Genomic DNA, 20,135 nt, shown 5'->3' on the forward strand with positions numbered 1-20,135 from the left:
AGGGTAGGTACATAGAGGGTGTTTACTTCTATAGCAGTGCAGCGTGGAGGCCCCGACCTGCGAGAAACCATCAACGGCAGGTCGGGGCCATAAAAGGAGCGGCGTGCGGCCCCTGGACAGCGTGGAGATATGCCACTACAAGGTACAGCGCGAGTTGGTGCAGGAGGACGACAGCAGCGAAGAGTGACGTCAGCAAGGTCCAGGTCGATGATTGGAGCGTGGGCAGGTACAGCAGGAGCGGCAAGGTCGGGGCCATGGAGCTGTGAGACTGTGGAGGGATGTAATCGGGGCCCAGGGCCAGCACACACTGCGATATGTGCGCGCACTGGGTCCATGCAGCAGAGCAGGTCTCCAGTTGTATTGGTTTAATCCTTGCCAGTAGACCAAGACCTCGTTCTTTCAAGCCCGTGTGATGGCTGGTGTGCAACAGCCACCACACATTTAAAAAATCCACGCACGGGCATCTTCCACCCTACAGGATGTAGTTCCGGTTATAGTTATAGTTATAACAGATGCATTCGTTATAATCTACCAAAATTCTCTGGACTCTGGGGAGGTACCAGCCGATTGAAAAGCAGCTAATGTAATGCCTCTGTTTAAAAAAGGGGGCAGACAAAAGGCAGGTAACTATAGGCCGGTTAGTTTAACATCTGTAGTGGGGAAAATGCTTGAAACTATCATTAAGGAAGAAATAGCGGGACATCTGGATAGGAATAGTGCAATCAAACAGACGCAGCATGGATTCATGAAGGGGAAATCATGTTTAACTAATTTACTGGAATTCTTTGAGGATATAACGAGCATGGTGGATAGAGGTGTACCGATGGATGTGGTGTTTTTAGATTTTCAAAAGGCATTCGATAAGGTGCCACACAAAAGGTTACTGCAGAAGATGAAGGTACGCGGGGTCAGTGGAAATGTATTAGCATGGATAGAGAATTGGCTGGCTAACAGAAAGCAGAGAGTCGGGATAAATGGGTCCTTTTCGGGTTGGAAATCGGTGGTTAGTGGTGTGCCACAGGGATCGGTGCTGGGACCCAACTGTTTACAATATACATAGATGACCTGGAAGAGGGGACAGAGTGTAGTGTAACAAAATTTGCAGATGACACAAAGATTAGTGGGAAGGCAGGTTGTGTACAGGACACAGAGAGGCTGCAAAGAGATTTAGATAGGTTAAGCGAATGGGCTAAGGTTTGGCAGATGGAATACAATGTCGGAAAGTGTGAGGTCATCCACCTTGGGGAAAAAAACAAAAAAAGGGAATACTATTTGAATGGGGAGAAATTACAACATGCTGCGGTGCAGAGGGACCTGGGGGTCCTTGTGCATGAAGCATGAATCCCAAAAAGTTAGTTTGCAGGTGCAGCAGGTAATCAGGAAGGCGAATGGAATGTTGGCCTTCATTGCGAGAGGGATGGAGTACAAAAGCAGGGAGGTCCTTCTGCAACTGTATAGGGTATTGATGAGGCCGCACCTGGAGTACTGCGTGCAGTTTTGGTCGCCTTACTTAAGGAAGGATATACTAGCTTTGGAGGGGGTAGAGACGATTCACTAGGTTGATTCTGGAGATGAGGGGGTTACCTTATGATGATAGATTGAGTAGACTGGGTCTTTACTCGTTGGAGTTCAGAAGGATGAGAGGTGATGTTATAGAAACATTTAAAATAATGAAAGGGATAGACAAGATAGAGGCAGAGGTGTTGTTTCCACTGGTCGGGGAGACTAGAACTAGGGGGCACAGCCTCAAAATACGGGGGAGCCAATTTAAAACCGAGTTGAGAAGGAATTTCTTCTCCCAGAGGGTTGTGAATCTGTGGAAGCAGTTGAGGCTAGCTCATTGAATGTATTCAAATCACAGATAGATAGATTTTTAACTAATAAGGGAATTAAGGGTTATGGGGAGCGGGCGGGCAAGTGGAGCCAAGTCCACGGCCAGATCAGCCATGATCTTGTTGAATGGCGGAGCAGGCTCGAGGGGCTAGATGGCCTACTCCTGTTCCTAATTCTTATGTTTATGTTCTTCATTCGAAACACCCGTGAACTCATCCTTTATTTTGGCGTGGAAGCAAGTCATCCTCGTTTCGCGGGACAGCCTATGATAATGATGATGACTTCTATCGGAGGTCCGGCTAATGGGGAGGGTGGAGGAGCAGGAAGTCACACACATACACTGGGACTCAGCACAATATGAAACCTTACAATCATTTTTTTTAAATTCACAAAGATGGTTATTTGAAATTAAGTAAATGTGACCGATCAAGTCCTGCCTGACCAATACAAGATCATCTTATGAGCCACGGCACTTCTTTTCTAAGTGAGTCAAACTCAATGCACACAAGGGCATCCTGCTCATTCGTGTTAGAAAGCTTGGTGAGCAGGTCCTTGGGGCACATTTTGCTTCCACTGTGGCCACAAACTCATGACAGAACCTCCTATAATAGATGAAACAATGAATCGTGTGCAGATAACTTACATGGCATAACTTAATAAAAAGGCAGCAATCGAAATCTTACTAAAAGGTTTGCCTCTTTGTGCACTTCAAAACATTACTTCCATTACCGTTTTTCCCCCAGTTATGGATTCATGCCCTTTCCTCATTCTGATTTGACTTTTTTTTAATTCAAAGGTTGAATTATGAAACCAAACATCAACTAGACCAGCCATATCAAGATCGGAGCTGCAAGAGCTGGGCAGAGGCTGTGCATTCTGCGATGAGAGGATCACCGACTGACCCCTCAAAGCCTCTCCATCATCCATGAGGCTCAAATCGGGCGTGTGACTGGTGCCCAGCTGGTTGGGTGTAGCAGCAGCAACGCTCAAGTAGCTCAATGCCGTCTGGGACAGAGGAATCTGCTGGATCGGCATCCCTACCATAAGCACTCAATATCCACGCCCTCCAACACTATTGCACTGTGGTTGCAGTATACCCAAACAACAGGATGCACTGCAGCTACCCACCAAGGTTAGATTATCATCTCATTGCCTTCACCACCAAGGACAAAAGCAGGAAGATTGTGGTTATACCATTACCTCCAAGTTCTCCTCCAACCCAAACACCATCCTGACTTAGACGTAGATCACCATTTCTTCATTCTTACTGGGTGGTTATCTTCGAATTCTTCACCTATCCCCATCATCACCAGGACTGAGTGGTTCAAGAAGGTGGCCAGTCCCCTTCTCAAGATAATGAGGAATGGGTAATAAATGTGGCCTTGCCAGATTCACCAACATCACAAGAACAAATCAAAATGACTTTTTGTCCACAAAACATTACTTCCTGTTGTCACTTAATAATGTAAACTTATGGGGGTCAAGTTTCAGCCCGAGTTGCTCTTATTTTTTTTGGAGCAACTGGTTTAGAATGGGGTATCTTAGAAATTGCAATTCTCGGCATTTAGTTTGCTCCAGTTCTAGTCAGTGAGAACAGTTTCACTTTGGAACAGATTTTTTTTCCAAAAGGGGGCGTGTCCGGCCACTTACGCCCATTTTGAAAGTTTAGGCAGCGAAAACTTACTCCAAACTAACTTAGAATGGGGTAAGTATAGACTTATGTACGCTCAGAAAAAGCTTGCCTACACTTAGAAATCAGGCGTAGGGAACAAATCAGGCGTAGGGAATGGGGGGGGGGGGGAGTTTAAAGGGAAGTTTACAAACATTAAACACTTCAGTTTTACAAAGAGCCATCATCAAAAATCAATACATCAATAAATCAACCAATAAATTAATCAAAAAAATTAAAAATTAAGATTTAAAATTCAATAAATAAAAAATTACGGTTCTACTCACTGACTGCAGCACCGGGAGCCGTCCAACAGCATGCTGGGACAGGGCCCCCCAGTGTGTCTCTCTCTCTGTCAGTGTCAGTGTGTTTTTGACAGCGACGGGAGGGGGGGAAAGGAGAGGGAGGGAAGAGAGAGGAGAGGGGGGCGGAAGAGAGAGAGGGGGGCGGAAGAGAGAGAGGGGGGCGGAAGAGAGAGAGGGGGGCGGAAGAGAGAGAGGGGGGCGGAAGAGAGAGAGGGGGGCGGAAGAGAGAGAGGGGGGCGGAAGAGAGAGAGGGGGGCGGAAGAGAGAGAGGGGGGCGGAAGAGAGAGAGGGGGGCGGAAGAGAGAGAGGGGGGCGGAAGAGAGAGAGGGGGGCGGAAGAGAGAGAGGGGGGCGGAAGAGAGAGAGGGGGGCGGAAGAGAGAGAGGGGGGCGGAAGAGAGAGAGGGGGGCGGAAGAGAGAGGGGGGGGCGGAAGAGAGAGGGGGGGGCGGAAGAGAGAGGGGGGGCGGAAGAGAGAGGGGGCAGAAAGATGGATGGGGGGAGGGGAGGGGAGGGGGGAGGAGAGGGGGGAGGGGAGGGGGGAGGGGAGGGGGGAGGAGAGGGGGGAGGAGAGGGGGGGAGGAGAGGGGGGGAGGAGAGGGGGGGAGGAGAGGGGGGGAGGAGAGGGGGGGAGGAGAGGGGGGGAGGAGAGGGGGGAGGAGAGGGGGGAGGAGAGGGAGGGGAGGGGAGGCTGAATGGGCCCAGCCGACGTGAAGAAGCCGGGCTGGAGACTTTAGGCAGGGCCCGCCCCTAGCAAGATGCCAGGCAGGCGGGCTCTGCCGAAGGAAGAGGGAGCAGACCGAACCTAAAGGGGTGGGGGTCGGGGGGAGCCGGTGCAGAGCGGGAGCTGGGTGGGCGGGGGGGGAAAGCCGGAGGCCACAGCAGGAGCTGGAGGAGGGAGGTGCAGTCCGATCTTTGCCGCCTCAGTGAACCCATTCGGCCAGGGGCCGCATGCTTCGGGCCCCTCCCACACAGTTTCGGGCGCCTGGAGCTACTGCACATGAGCGCTCACTGTAGCTGCGCCACGCCGGGGGCATGGATCGACCTGAGCGAGTGGAGAATACCGAGGTAAGTTATCGGTGCGGTTTGGAGCGCGGAAATCAGGCGCGGCTCACGGGGCTGCGCCGTTGTAGGCGCGGGTCCCGAAACCTGACCCCATGGAAACGAGCCACGCTGTAATTGTACAATTTGGCCACTGGGTGGCTTATGAACAAAATCTTTGAAATGTTTCTCCTTGCTCTGACACCATCTTATTTTTCTGTTTATTGCTAAATAAGCTCACAGGCATTTTTAAACTATAATGTATGGTCTTTATAAATAAATAATGCTAACTGATGTCCCATGGGGAGTCAAAACAAAGTGTGATCTTTGGGTGGTGAGAATAGGGCCGGGGTGGGCAATTATTTGGGCTGGAGGGCCAATTAACAAGTTTTGGTGAGCTGTTGAGGGCTGTGCACCAATGTTCCCCGAAGGCACCAATCACGAGTCCCACCCAGGGCGCTCACCAACTCCTGCTCCTGGAAGGTATGGCTCACGCGCGGCTGAGCAGCAAACTTAATGGGCTCAGAGTCGCAGAAAGGATCCTTTTAAGATCGGGCCTGGGAGAATCGCTTTTTCCGAACTGGTATTACTGTGTGTTCCCTGGCTGCAGGTTCGGGTCTGTCTCAGACCCACGAGAAGTGAAAATGAAAGACTAATGTGCAGCTCAAGCTTCAGCTCACGTTCTATTTCTGTCCCATCCAGCGGGCCGGATAGAATGCCTTGGCCGGCCAGATATGGCCCACCACTGGGTTAGCGGATGGAGGAATAACTGCTTACCGCACCTTTACAGGCAGGAATGTGTAATACAAGGGTACATATTTTAGCAATTTAGAATAATAAAAGTTAACAAGCAAGTTAGTTTTGTAGACAAAAAAATTAAACTACAACGGTCTTACATTTAAATCTGTAGTCTCACCTTTAAATATTTCAGCACTCAAGCTATCCTCTCCCCTTAGCCAATTGTAAGATAACCATTTACTGTCCTGATGGTTCGATTCTCCTGCCTGCCCTCCTAATTTTGCCACAAATTTACAGAACAGCAACACAGACAGATTGTTAAGTGGTTTTGTTATTCATTTGTTGGTGTGCCCAGTGGCCACTGCCCTCAATGTATTAATTTATTCTTGCCTGCTGCTGTATTTATTTGTGGATTTGCTGGTACCTTGCTATTAATGTATTCATTCATTAGTTTCTCTGTGGCCACCTCTCCACCAGCTCACACAAGCCTGCTACTGTATTTATTTGTTAATTTGTTGGTTCCTATACTTCTCTATTAATTTATTCATTAGTTTGCCCCATGACCACCTGTACTAATTCATTCCTGCCTGCTGCCCTATTAATTTGTAGGTTCTCTCTACTCTACGAATGTAATTTACTGGAGCCTGCTTCCCCATTAATCTATTGATATCCTCCTGCCCACTGCTCTATGAATTTAATCAGTCAGAGGAGGCCAATCCTCTATTCATTTTTTAATCCACTCCTGCCTCCTTAGCTGTGCAGCGAGTGCTGCCCGTGGCCATCCCACACAGCCAGTGTGACCATTCAATGATTTGGCCACAATCAATATTTTAGTGCAGGAGGCAGCTATTTGACCTTTTATGTCTGTGATGACACAAGCTCCACATCAGAGCCAATTATTTAAATCATACTTTCTTGTTCCTTCCCCAAAGATTATTTTCCCCTAAAGTGTTTAATACCATGTCTAGACTGCTGCAATAACCACTTGCAGCAGTGTATTCCATATTCTAATGACCCTTTGTGTGATAAAACAATCTTCTGAACTCCTCCTTTATACTTTTAAAGGAGCAAGAGTTCTGTAACACCTTTCCACATCCTCAGGATATTCCAAAATGCTTTGCAGCTACTTAGTTACTTTTAATGTGTAGTCATTCTTGTTTTGGTGGGAAACACGGCAGCCAATTTTCACACAGCAAGATCCCACAAACAGTAATCAGATGAATGCCCAGTTAATCTCTTTCGGTCATGTTGGTTGAGGGATAAACATTGGCCAAGACACCAACAGAGGAAGGACATTCTTGCTATTGAGGGAGTGCAGCTAAGGTTCACCAGATTGATTCCCGGAATGGCAGGACTGACATATGAAGAAAGACTGGATCGACTAAGCTTATATTCACTGGAATTTAGAAGAATGAGAGGGAATCTCATAGAAACATATAAAATTCTGACAGGGCTGGACAGGTTAGATGCAGGAAGAATGTTCCCGATGTTGGGGAAGTCCAGAACCAGGGGTCACAGTCTAAGGATAAGGGATAAGCTATTTAGGACCGAGATGAGGAGAAACTTCTTCACCCAGAGAGTGGTGAACCTGTGGAATTCTCTACCACAGAAAGTAGTTAGGCCAGTTCGTTAGATATATTCAAAAGGGAGTTAGATGTGGCCCTTATGGCTAAAGGGATCAAGGGGTATGGAGAGAAAGCGGGAAAGGGGTACTGAAGTTGCATGATCAGCCATAATCATATTGAATGGTGGTGCAGGCTCGAAGGGCCGAATGGCCTACTCCTGCACCTATTTTCTGTGTTTCTATGAAACTCCCCAGCTCCTCTTCGAAAAGCACTATAGAATATTTTACGTCCAGATGAACAGGCAGAAAGGGCCTTTGTTTGTCGGAGAGGTACACATCTAGAGGGCCATGCTTCATCTACAGAAATCATGTGTATGTAACAGTCTCCTGATCGCTCTCTCTCACTGGGAGAGTTACCTTGTTTACCTCAACGGAAGGTTTGCATTTACAAACCCCAATGGGTTAATCGGCCCGATTTAACAGGACTGTAATAAAAATGCTCACCGTGCTGTAGATTCTCATGAGTTTAAATAGAATGAGTATTCAAAAAACAGTCCACTAAATACTACCCCACAGCTAAACACTCTGCTTTGATACTGCACTGACTGATGTTCTATACCCTGCACTTCCCTTGGAAAAACAAAGCATTATCCTTGTACAGCTATAACCGGGCAGAATAAACACTTTATTTAACTTTGTAGCCTGCATTCACGAACAGATGTCAAATGAATTGAGCTCCAAGGTTTATTTCGCTTTCCCCCTAGGTACACAGCACTACTCATCATTCCCTTTCACATTATGGATTTTTCTGAACACAGCAACTGTTTCCTTCCAGTGTATCGGTTGACTAATGAAAGAGTTTTAAATTCTCCATGTAACCAGAGGGAACCAGTGACACTATGATCCCATCTTGCACACAGCATTGCCAAGGATAAATGTCTCACAATAAATGCAGCTGGGTAAGACAGGATTTTCTCTTAGTTTCGGCAAACAGTTCACACACAATATTAACTAATACCCTTATATGTACATCCCTTCAGCAAATGTTATGGTACGAGATTATTTAGCTCTGATGGTTGGTGTGTTTATAATTCATCGTGTCTGAAGTCAGTGCTCCTAGACTTGACTCAAGTGCTAGGTTTGAGTCATTGAGAATGTAGGCAGCCTATACATACACAGACATCCAGAAAGGGCAAAAGAAAACACAGCCATAAATCTAAGCACAAGTTCTAAATGGAGAGAAGTCAATGGAACATTTATTTTTAAAAAATCTCAGCCACTTAATTTGAGTCTTTCCCAAGCACAGCAATGACCCACAGAGAACGTCACCGATTTCGGAGAAGTATTTTCAGTTGATGGGACAGAACGGCTGGGTCAGAACGGCTATTATCTAAAGGACACTCAATACCATGTTTTATTTTCTCATAGAAGATCAATTCATGCAATTTATTAACTAGGAAATCTTAATTATATTTGCACTGATTGCATGATGGGAAATTCTGTAAAAAGATGCGATTGAAAGCTCTCCGAAAACTCAACTAATGAGTTAAAATGGAGGCATTAACAAATTCCATGGTTACATTTAAATGTGTCATTTTTAAAAGAAATTGTGTTTTGGACATTCTAAATCTCAGTTAATAAGAAAATGGTGATGGCTAATTATTTGAAAAAGTATTTTGAGTGATTCAATTGGTTAATCAACAATCCGTGATGGTATGAGTTGACATGGGAAAACAAATGAGAAAAGCAGGCATAACGATTTACAATTGGAAGGATAAGCACCGAGGTGTCGCAGAGGGAATATTCCTGATTGGATGATCGCTTTGCTGAACACCTCCGTTCAGTCTGCAAGTGTGACCCCGAGCTCCTGGTTGCTTGCCATTTAATTCTCCCTCCCACTCTGACTACATTGTTGCAATGAAGCTCAACGTAATGCTCGTGAAACAGCACTTCATCTTTCAATTAGGCACTTTACAGCCTTCCGGACTCATCATAGAGTTCAACAATTTCAGGTCATAACCACCACTCATTTTTTCCAGACAGTAGGTGCTGATAATGATTCTGCCGTTCATTTAATCTCTCCTGCCTTCTACCCTATCACAGACCTTCCCTTTCGTTCTTTCCTCGCCTCTGTACTTGCTTAAAACCTGGTAACATTTGCGAGTTCTGACAAAAGGTCACAGACCTGAAACGTTAACTCTCCACAGATGCTGTCTGACCGGCTGAACATTTCCAGCATTTTCTGTTTAGAGTTTAGATTTGCAGCATCCGCAGTATTTTGCCATAATATACATCTAGTTACTTGCTTCTTATATTCTTACTAACCAAGGGAGCTACTTGGCTGCTTCAGACAGACTCTCCAGTTTATACAGTCCTGAGCAATGAATACTTCTCGAAAATTATATTCGTGGGTTTGAAGTAGCAGCTAAAAAAAAACGTGCATTTATATAGCGTCTTTCTCAACCGCAGGACATCCAAAAAGGCTTTATAACCAATGAAGTACTTTTGAAGTTTAGGCACTGTTGTAATGTGGGAAATGCAGCAGCCAATTTGCGCACAGCAAGCTCCCACAAACAGCGATGTGCAAATGATCAGATAAGCTGTTTTAGTGATGTTAATTGAGGGATAAAGATTGGCCAGGACACCGGGGAGCAATGTTTCCCCCTAATTTTTTGGGGGTGGATGGCCCCTTTAAGGCCATCCACAGTTTCGTGTATACGCAAATTTTACTATTGGAAAAGCTGTCCTGGGCTGCGTGAAACCGGCAGAGATGCGCGGCTGCATAGCTTAGAGGGAACGTCGTCGGGGACTACGCCCTGGCTCTTCTTCGAAGTAGTGTCATGCGATCTTTTATGTCCACCTGAGAGAGCAGACGGGGTGAGACAGTAGTTTGTATTTGAATTATATAGCTTGGCTCCTCTTTCAAGACAATAACCTAGAGAGAACTGAAAGGTTATTCTTGCAAAATGTGTGTTGAATTAGGTGAGGACATAAATTGAGCGTACAGCTACCTTTTCGTCTTGTATATAGTGACAGAATTAAAAGAACCACCGCCAAGCTAAAACGAGGCTAAAATACTTGGCTGAATTCTTTGTTGTGATGTAATTAGACCGAACATGTTTGGATGGGAAAGACAGGTTTTACCAAAAATGAAAGTGGAAAATCGCCAATTAGTGGAAAACAGAACAATGTAACTAACAAGGAAGATGCAACTTAATTGATATTCACGAGAGACACTAAAGCAAGGACACTCACTGAAGACAAAAAACCCTCAGAATAGAGATTCTATTTAAAAATTAAATCATGCCAAAGATCATGGAAATAAAAAGTTATATGGCCTTGATTACTTTGGGTGCTTTAACATCCTCCTCAAAACCAACACTGCCCTCCTTTCCCCTTACCGTTTCTAAGACTGCCACCACTTTTAGCGTATACTCGCAGTTGCTATGCTTCTTCGAATTCTATTTGTGTCCCTCCCGACTGCCTGTGTTCCGGTCTCACTCTCTCTGTATGCATCACACTCACTCACGCCATTTTTCTCTCCACGTGCCTTGGGTTTTCCTTTACTGCCATTTCTACACTTAACCTTTTCGGAAGTCCGATGTGCGCAAGTTGATGAATGAGGGGATGGTGTTGGAGGTGCTGGGGCACATGTGGGTGAGACAGGCCAGGAGGATGGAGGGTTGATGGAGTCGGTGCAGGTGAGGAGGGCACAGCCTGAAAAGGAGATGGAGGGGCTATTCATCTGGAGAAAATCATGATGGGTCAGGTATGAGAACCTCTTGTTCCCCCGCCCCTCCCCATTTACTGACTGAACTCCAACCCCGATATAAACAGATGACGCAGGTGTGAAAAACGATGCAGAAATGCTAGTCCAGCCACGATACTCAGTCACGACGTGCTCTCAGCAATGGGCAAAGGATCCAGGCAACAGGTTTCAGGAAAAATAGGGATACAATAATTCAGGGGCTGCTGGTCACATTCCACCTTCTCTTTCAATCCCTGGTGCCAACTATGTTGCCTTGACAACAACAGCGGATTTAAAAAAAAATCTAGCAGCAAACATGTTTTTGCACAATCTTTTTGTCTGCCTTAAGATTACTACAATACAATTTTAAATTAAAGTAACATTTTTGATCAGCTTTAGCCTCCGTTCTCTGGATAAAGAATACTCAGAATGCTGGAATCATACTAGCAATAGGCAGCTCCTTATCAACTTACCATTTTCAGGCAGTACCAACACCTCACAACATTCAAGTTAGAAAGAGCTCATTTTTAATTAATCACACAGATAATGTGACTGGAGCCTGTAGAACTCTCAATGGATACCTCTGCAAGTAATGACCTCATGTTGTTGGAATACTTAAGCACACCTAGAGCTGGTAATTGGGATTAGACTGGATGACCTTTTGTTGGACGGAGCAGATATAATGGTAAGTACTACAGGGAATAGAATACGGATCTCCTGGGCTAGTTTCCATCGCCTGGATGGGTCAGAGAGGAATTTTCCCAGATTTTTTCTCCCTAAATTGGCCTGGGTTTTTAATCTGGTTTTTGCCTCTCCCAGGAGATCACATGGCTCCGGTTGGGGTGGAGTGTAGAATGTTTCAGTATAAGGGGTGTCACAGTTGTGGTGAGGTGGACTGGTTGGGCTGGGTGCTCTTTGCCTCTCCGTCATTGTTCATAGGTTTAGATGTAACCTTTAGGGCTGCTGACCGAGGGCCGTGCGGCTCTTTGTCGGCCGGCGCGGACACGATGGGCCGGAATGGCCTCCTTCTGCGCTGTAAATTTTTATGTTTCTATCATTTCTAATAACCTTGCTTGCCTCCTTGGTTTCCTAATACCCACGTCTGGATTTCATAACACAGCTGTCAAAGTTCCACACACTATGCATTTATCACTGTTCTGCGGGCAAGTTACAGACAAAATTGGAAACAACAACCCATGTTATAGAAAAAAACCAGCTGTTTGCTATTTTATTGTGGGTTTAGCCATTTTAAGATATAAAACTCCCACACTAAGACAAAACCCTACAGTCCCAGATGGGAAAGAAAACTTACTCTGACAACTCAACAACATTGTCAGCTCATGGACATTGGAGTGAAGTTCTGTAGTTCAGGACATCATAAAAGTTTATAGTATGAAAGGAGGCCATTCAGCCCTTCATATCGATGCTAGCTCTTCACGAGAGTAATCCAAAACTAATCTCATTGCTCTGTGCTCTCCCCATAGCCTTGTATTCTTGCCCCAGAGCATTCTCTCTTATAAAAAAAGCAGTGGCTGCATCAACAACTTCCTGTGGCAAAGCACTCTGTGCTTCAACAAGCTTCTTGTGTGAAGAAAAATTCTGCTAACCTCTCTCTCTACTCTCAATGACAATTTGAAATTGATAGTCCCTCATCACTGGCTCTCCAATCTGAGCAAACAGCCTTTCCCCAGTCACTAGCAAAACTTGAGAATTGTAAAAACCTATTCATTTTAAAGGGGGTGCGAGAGAGAGAGAGAGAGAGAGAGATCTGGGGGTGCTTGTACACAAATCTTTGAAGGTGGCAGGGCAGGGCAGGTTAACAAAGCAGTTAATAAAGCGTATGGGATCCTGGGCTTTATACATAGAGTACAAAAGGAAGTTCTGGTAAACCTATATGAAACACTAGTTTGGCTCCAGCTGGAGTATTATGCCCAATTCTGGGGACCACACTTTAGGAAGGACATGAAGGCTTTGGAGAGGGTACAGAAGAGATTTACTAAAATGGTTCCAGGTATGAGGGATTACAGTTATATGGATAGATAGGAAAAGCTGGAGCTGTTTAAAATCATGGAGGGTTTCGATAGAGTAAATAAAGAGAAGTTGTTTCCAGTGGTGGAGGGCACAGCTTTAAGGTGATTGGCAAAAGAACGAGAGGCGACGTGGGGAAAAACCTTTTTACGCAATGGGTTTAAGGTCTGGAATGCACGGCCTGATAGGGTGGTGGATACAGATTCAATAGTAGCCTTCAAAAGGGAATTGGATAAATACTTGAAGGAGAAAAGTTACAGGGATTTGGGGATTGAGCAAGGGAGTGGGACTAACTGGATTGCAATTTGAAAGAGCCGGCACAGAGAGAGTTTCCCATCCCTTGCATCATTCTGGTGAATATAAGATGTGCGTTTTTGGTGACTTTAATGTCCTTTCTGTAATGCCCAAAACTGCACAGTACTCTGTGGTCTAGCCAATGTTTTGTACAAAATCACCACGACTTCACTCTTGTACTCTATGACCCTATTTAGAAAACCCACAGCATAGGTGGTCTTTTTTATGGTTTTATCAACCTGCACTCACACTTTCAGGGAATGAAATACTTGCACTCCCAGGTCTGTATGTTCATACATACCCCTAGTTTCTTTCCATTGAGTGTACTTGTCTTTTTTCTCCCAAAATCTATTACCTTACACGTATCCTCATTAAATTGCATCTGCCACCTGACTGCCCATTCCACCAACCTGTCTATATTTTGTTGAAATCTTTGTACCAAATACCCTAGTGCAAATCATCTACATACAGCGAACAGAGCAGCGTGATCCAGCACTGACCCCTGGGGTGCACCACTTTCAAACCTTCTCCAGCCCGAGTAACTAGATATCGTGTTGAATAGACCTGGTACTTTGTATTGTATCTACCCACTATATCTATAACATATTGAAAGTCTGGTGTATGGCATGAGCTTCCCGTCCCCATTAACCTTCCTTTTTTTGTCCCGAAATACTACTTCTAGCTGGTCTCGTCACGAGTACACAGATATACTTGGATATTGAGAGGGAGCCAGGAAACTGCAGCATGGACATCAAATGTGCATGTAATAGAGATGTAACTGCATAGTGGGATGCACACACTATTTAAAGAAGTTGGGTGCTTGTACAGGTGTGGGACACCTTTTGACTGTTTGTTTATCTTCCCTGCTCCTCTGTCATTTCAATTAGAGAACCAGATTTATTCTAATAATCTAAGAAATTATTTGCAGCAGTAAGCAGCTTGCATTCTGCTAAAGGCTCTCTTGTTCTTCAGTGCCTTTCTGAGTGGCAAATTGTGCATGGGAGCATTTTCTTTCGAACAGGAAGACGAATACTGCCATGCACAGAGCATTTTAATTTGGGCGACAACAAAGGTTGAGTAATATTACAAATGTATGCTAACTGAATGGCACATTAGTGAGCATTTCAAAAAGCTTAAATCTACTTTTCATCACCCACTTTGCTGAAGCTCATAGAATTCAAATGAATTAACCAGGTTTTTGAAGCAGATGGCAGTTTAAAAAAAAACGCTGAGCTAGTTAAGAGGGAATTACTCCAAATTATACTGACTCATGAGCAATCAAGGAGGGGAATTATGTCATGCACCTGTAGTCACAGCTTGCAGCCCTGGCAAATCTGAAATCACAAACCAGCACAGGCAGTTAAACCAGCCACCCAGAGCTGGACCCACCAAAATAGTAAGATTTCATGAATTAAGACCCTTGCACAATAATAATCAGGCCCCCCCCTCAAAGACTGGCGATTGATTGGCTTACATGTTACCTTGATGCTGATCTTATTAAAGCAGGGCAAGTTCGGTTCTACACGAGCTTTATTGTTCCCAAGTTTGGGGGCTGGGGGGGTGGGGGAAACTAAAATAGTGTTAAAATCCACAAATTACAGCTTAGTACAACAGGAAATTAACAGCCTGAAAAATAATGCATTATAAGACCTAGGTGCTGAAATTTCACTAGAGACCCCGACCTCCAGCAAGTTCAACAATATAACCTCCCACCCTCTGCCAAAACTCTGCAGCCTCACAACACAGATTGTGTGTAAACTAGGAATGAACATTTCTCCCATTCAGTGTTTGGTTCCGCGTTCTGAGAAGTTAGCCAGGCGTCCTATTGCTCCGTGACCTCGGAGTTCTTGCTTATTTATCATTTGATTCGGCTGGAGGTGATAGCGGGCTTTATTTATTTTACTGGCTCATACAGGAGAAACTGTGCCATGCTGTCATACATTCAACTGTGAACTAATCGGTGACAATTTTAACACCCTACCAGCCAGTTCCATCAAAGCCAGAACACAGTAATTGAGATCCACAAGGACCTTGAACACAAAAAGTGTGCATTGCTTCCCTTCCAGTTGTTGCCGTTTAAACGCAGGGGTGTTATTGCCATGGTCATTTTAAGGCAGGCTCAATCCCAGCAACAGCCTACTTTTAAAATAAATATGCCGGTCATGGGTAATGTGCACTGCCGCAGCAGGGAGCATTTCACAGTTTTAGTTGGTCACTATCTTTCAATGTTACGTTTTATTAAAACCAGGATTAAATGTATTGTTACCAGGAGACAATGACATCACTGCACCTTGCTGTAGTTTATGAGCAGGATAAAGATACTCAACACTTCAGCTCATGACTAAATCCTTTTAAAGCACCTGTCAAAAGACATACACCATGAATCATTACACAACATGTCACAAAAGGACCAAGTTCTTTACCTTCTGGGTGATCCATCTTCGTGTGGCTGAATAATCACCACTTTTACTGTCACGGATGTCCGTAAAAGGTCAATCATCTGCTCGTGTGTCAAGGTCGCCACAGCTACTTTGCAGATCTCAACTAGACGACTCCCTTGCCTCAGGCCAGCTTTCCATGCAAAGCCAAATGGTTCAACATCTGCCACGATACCTTCAAAGTTAACGTGGAATCCTAGCTGTCCAAGACCATTCCTTCTCAGTGTCATTTCTGTTGTTTCGCAGCCCCTGGTCACTAACTGGATAAAATGAATCACATTGTTAAATAATAGTCCCCTCTAATCCTTTTACATATACAAAGGAGATAACTCGAGTCAATTCACCAGAGTTTATTTGCTATCTTCAAAGCTGTTGACGAAAATATACACCTTCCTTAGAAGGGTGGAATGTGATCATCTTTGTCATTCAGAAATGGCCTGTAATGTGACTGTCCTAAAACTGTCCTATACCTTGCAATTATGTGCAACCACTCAAGTGGAGCATAAATGCTGGAATGGTTTGTGTCGTATATCCTGTGTAATCCTATGTACACGGCAAAGCAACTTTCTGTCTACCAACTGCGCTCTCTCAAATTTCCATTTGATTGACAGGCAAGTACATTCGTACCATTCAAAATAACAAACAGCTGTCCCGACATCTTCCTCAGAGGGAATCAGTAAGGACGTTGATTTGGATTGAGAATGGCAGATTTACACAGGTCTTCTCCGAGACCTATTGTTTGGCATTTTCAAATGTAAGCGACTATAGGCCACATTTTCAAAACCTCTGACACTTGGAGTTTAATTTATCTGTTGCTCTCCCACATCTAGGGTTGCCAACTCTGATTGGATCATATTACGGGAGGTTTCATCACATGGTATCCTGCCTCCGACTGCCCTTCCCCCATAAGTCAGTCAATAATGGTGGAAACAATACCCACAATCTTCGAGCTCCAGAAACCGCTCTATCCAGCACATGATGCGTTGTGACACTGCATCGGGCCAGAACAAAATAAAAGAAAACGTCCGTGTGATTTTTCTCCAAGATTGCTTGGAGACCTCAGGACAATCCGGGAGTATTGGCAACCCTGCACTTGTGTTGTGAAAATCCTCCAGTTAGAACCATCACAATCCTACAGAAATAATTGCAATGGAGATTGAGTGACAACCTTCACAACCAGACACAGGTAAGGGAGGAGGTCAGAACTAATCAGCAAGGTGATCTTGGAATTTAGTTTGTTTTCCAAGGAACAAGTGCAGAGTTTCTCCAATGAGTTGTTGGAATACCAAGCGGTTTCTCCTTAATGTCTAAAATCAATCCTTGTATCAAAACCAACAGGCGATGGGGTTTCTTGGCTGCCTATAGTCACACCACTATTCCCGGCCACAATGGAGGTGATTGGGTAGTTCCCCCGTCCATCACACCTGGAGACCTCACTGCTGTCAGTGACTGGGATTGATTTTATGTTCATCATTTGTATGTAATTATCCTCCACTCAGTCCCACCCTACTTCCAGCTCATTATTGACACCACTGCATCAGCCAATCACTTGTTTTTTTTAAATCCAGAGAAGTAGGGAAGTTTCTATAATTATTCTGGCTATTTGGAATTTTTCTACAGCAACTTACAAGCTCTCATTTGCAGTTGCCTTAAACGAGGGTAAAATATTGTTTTTTTTTCTCTCAGCTAATAAACAAAGCAAACATGGTTGTACAGGTTGAACCTCCCTTATCCAGAACTCACTTATCCAGAACCACCCCTCGTCCAGAACCATTCCTGGCCACCGGGTGGCGCATGTGCAGAACTCCGACATGAACAAATTGAAGTCGTTCCTCGCTGCGGACTCCCACAATCGCTGGCTTGACCCCGCGATCCACCCCACCGCTCTCCCCCCCCACCATGATCACTCTGTCGCACTCCCAGCCCCAAGCCAGCCAGCCCAGATATCCCCTTGTTCAGTACCTGTACCATCCAATTTAACGTGATCACCCCTCGACCAGAAATATCCCTTATCCAGAACAGGCCAGGTCCCGAGGGTTCCGGGTAAGGGAGGTTCAACTTGTACTTCATCTGTGGACTGCTTTTTATTATATCGAAATTAGGAATATGAACCTTTGTCTCCAAAAAATTGCCAGCAGAGGCTGGAAACAGAAATCTCACCAAAAGTTTTCTATATATGGGACAGTAGGAAAGAATTTAATCTTAACTGAGCTGCCGAACATACTGGAACACTTTACTTTAAGCTAGTTATGATGTGCATTGGATTTATTAAATTGGATTCCAAAAGGTTACTAGAATAGTGATGGCCAAAAAGCAAAGGTCGTGGCAGGGTTCATGGATGCTACAGAATTGAACAGGGTAAGTAACAGGAAACGTATCAAAGAGGGGAGCATCACGTCCGCTGCTCAAAACTCATCAAATCACAGCAATATGGGAAATCAGCAAAAGTCATAGAAACTGGGAGGGAAACATGCAACTGGGAAGCTGCAACTTCAAAGTTGCATTACTTTTGCATTCAAAATAATTTTTTATTTCTGACAAAGCTAAATATAAAGCTATATAAATAACATTTATATATGAAATAAAAATCAAACCTGAAAGAATATCATTTTGAAACTGAATACTAAATTTGGCCATAAAATCAGTCATGGAATGTTACAAATGCTGTCAACATGTTTCCTGCGTATTAGGTTGCCTGGTGCTTGAGTTAAACTAATGTCCACAGGTCCCCAGAGTGAAAAGATGCAAACAAGTACCAGAGTCTTCGAAAGCATGGGTGCTAATGTGAGTGTTCAACTTCTAGGATGCATTTAGGGCTGTCTCTTTATCTCCAATCTCAATGAAATGTCAGCCTGTCTCTGTGGCAGCACCCTGGTCCCTGAGTTAGACAGTCGTGGAGTCAGGACTTACTCCACATGCAAACACCTAATCCAGGCTGGCACTCCAATGTAGTACTAAAGGAGCAATCGTTTGGATGAGACATTAAACTGAGGACTCGTCTGCCCTTTCAAGTAAGTATAAAAAATACCATGACACTATTCAAAGCTGAGCAGGGGAGTTCTCCCCAGTGTCCTGATCAATATTTATCCCTCAACCAACATCACTAAAACAGATGATCTGATCATTTATCTCGTTCAAACTGCTGGACGTGGAGTGAAGCAGCAGCTTACCTGTTAAATAGAGCTGAGATGTGGTGAGGACAACTGTTAGAGAGAATCTATTTTCTACATCGGATTTCCAATCAGAAGGCAGTGCAGTTTGTAGGGTCCTGCTGTGTGAAAATTGGCCGCCGTGTTTTCTTACAATGGTGACTACACTCTCATAAGTACTTCATCGGCTGCAAAGCACTTTGGAATGTTCTGAGGTTAGAAAGACCCTATATAAATGCAAGTTATTTCTTTCTTTCAATCTAACAGTGCTGGACAGGTAGTGCACCGTTTACAAACATGGCATACTGTATAAATGTACAGTCCTGCCGTTCGTCATACAATAATTCTTTTACTTTAAAGATACCTCCCGATTTTCTGATTGGAAAAACAAAATACATTTCTCCTACATACAGGATTGGAAATCTGATTCTCTCTAACAGTTGGCCCCACCAATATCAGCTCTATGTAACCCCTGCAGGTCTCAAAGTTTGCATTTTAAAATACAATACCACCCCCCAAACCCAAACATTACACTTCACACACTCTTCCCCCAGCTCAGAGTACACCACTCTGAGTATCACAACTCACAAATAGTCTTAGACTGCCTGTCAGCAATGTTACAGGAGATTAGCTAGTGGGTTAGAATAAATGTTAAAACTCCTTTTAATCTTCAAAATGAACTAGACGGATTTTACAGTTAAACCCTGAGAGGCGTGACTCATCTACCAATTCTCAGATAAAGATTTAAGGGTATTAGGCTGTATTTTTTTCATGCACCTCAATTATACTTCTGTGGCACTCATAAGATCCATGAAATGCCATCCTAGCCTGGGGGTGGGTTGCAGACAGAAATCAATGCTTCAGCATCAGTAACTAATGTGTAAATGGATATGTGGACAGAAATGCAACATAAAGGAGATGACAGAATTTAAACAATACATGATGGGCTCAAGATTAAATTGTCATTTATAAAATGATTTTAATTAAAACATGTCAAAGCAAAGAGTATAGGATGCTGCTGTGTGTGGAGCGTTTGCAAGAAGAAACTTGATAATCATTATTGCCCTATGAGTGCAGAGCTAAATTCTGATATAAATGTTATCGCACATGTACTGGAAGTTTTAAATGCCATTAATTCATTGTCTTTTCTATTTATAGATCTCCCCTCCAATTCTCTCACCAAAAGGTCAAAGGTAACAACCTCTGTTGATGGTTTGTGTGTAACCAGTCTTTAGGAGGTACACAAGAACAGCCCAAGTTAACTTAGGCTGAGCTCCTAGTAAGCGAGTTCCCTTGGAGTCCCCAGTATCGGCATTAGCAGAGTGGTTGTG

The 20,135-nt window shown here is 44.3% G+C and overlaps 1 protein-coding gene across 4 annotated transcripts in view; it reads right to left on the reverse strand.

The window, feature by feature from the left end:
• The window catches only part of sipa1l2 (signal induced proliferation associated 1 like 2), a 541,912-nt gene that overhangs the window by 136,692 nt on the left and 385,085 nt on the right, over window positions 1-20,135 (reverse strand). For all 4 annotated transcript variants that reach the window (XM_070884682.1, XM_070884684.1, XM_070884683.1 and 1 more), the window contains exon 9: window positions 15,641-15,915. In XM_070884682.1, coding sequence (XP_070740783.1) covers window positions 15,641-15,915 — 275 coding nt within the window. The remainder of the gene's footprint in view (window positions 1-15,640; window positions 15,916-20,135) is intronic.

The sequence above is a fragment of the Pristiophorus japonicus genome, chromosome 7 (genome assembly GCF_044704955.1).
Source record: "Pristiophorus japonicus isolate sPriJap1 chromosome 7, sPriJap1.hap1, whole genome shotgun sequence".
Lineage (NCBI taxonomy): Eukaryota > Metazoa > Chordata > Chondrichthyes > Pristiophoridae > Pristiophorus > Pristiophorus japonicus.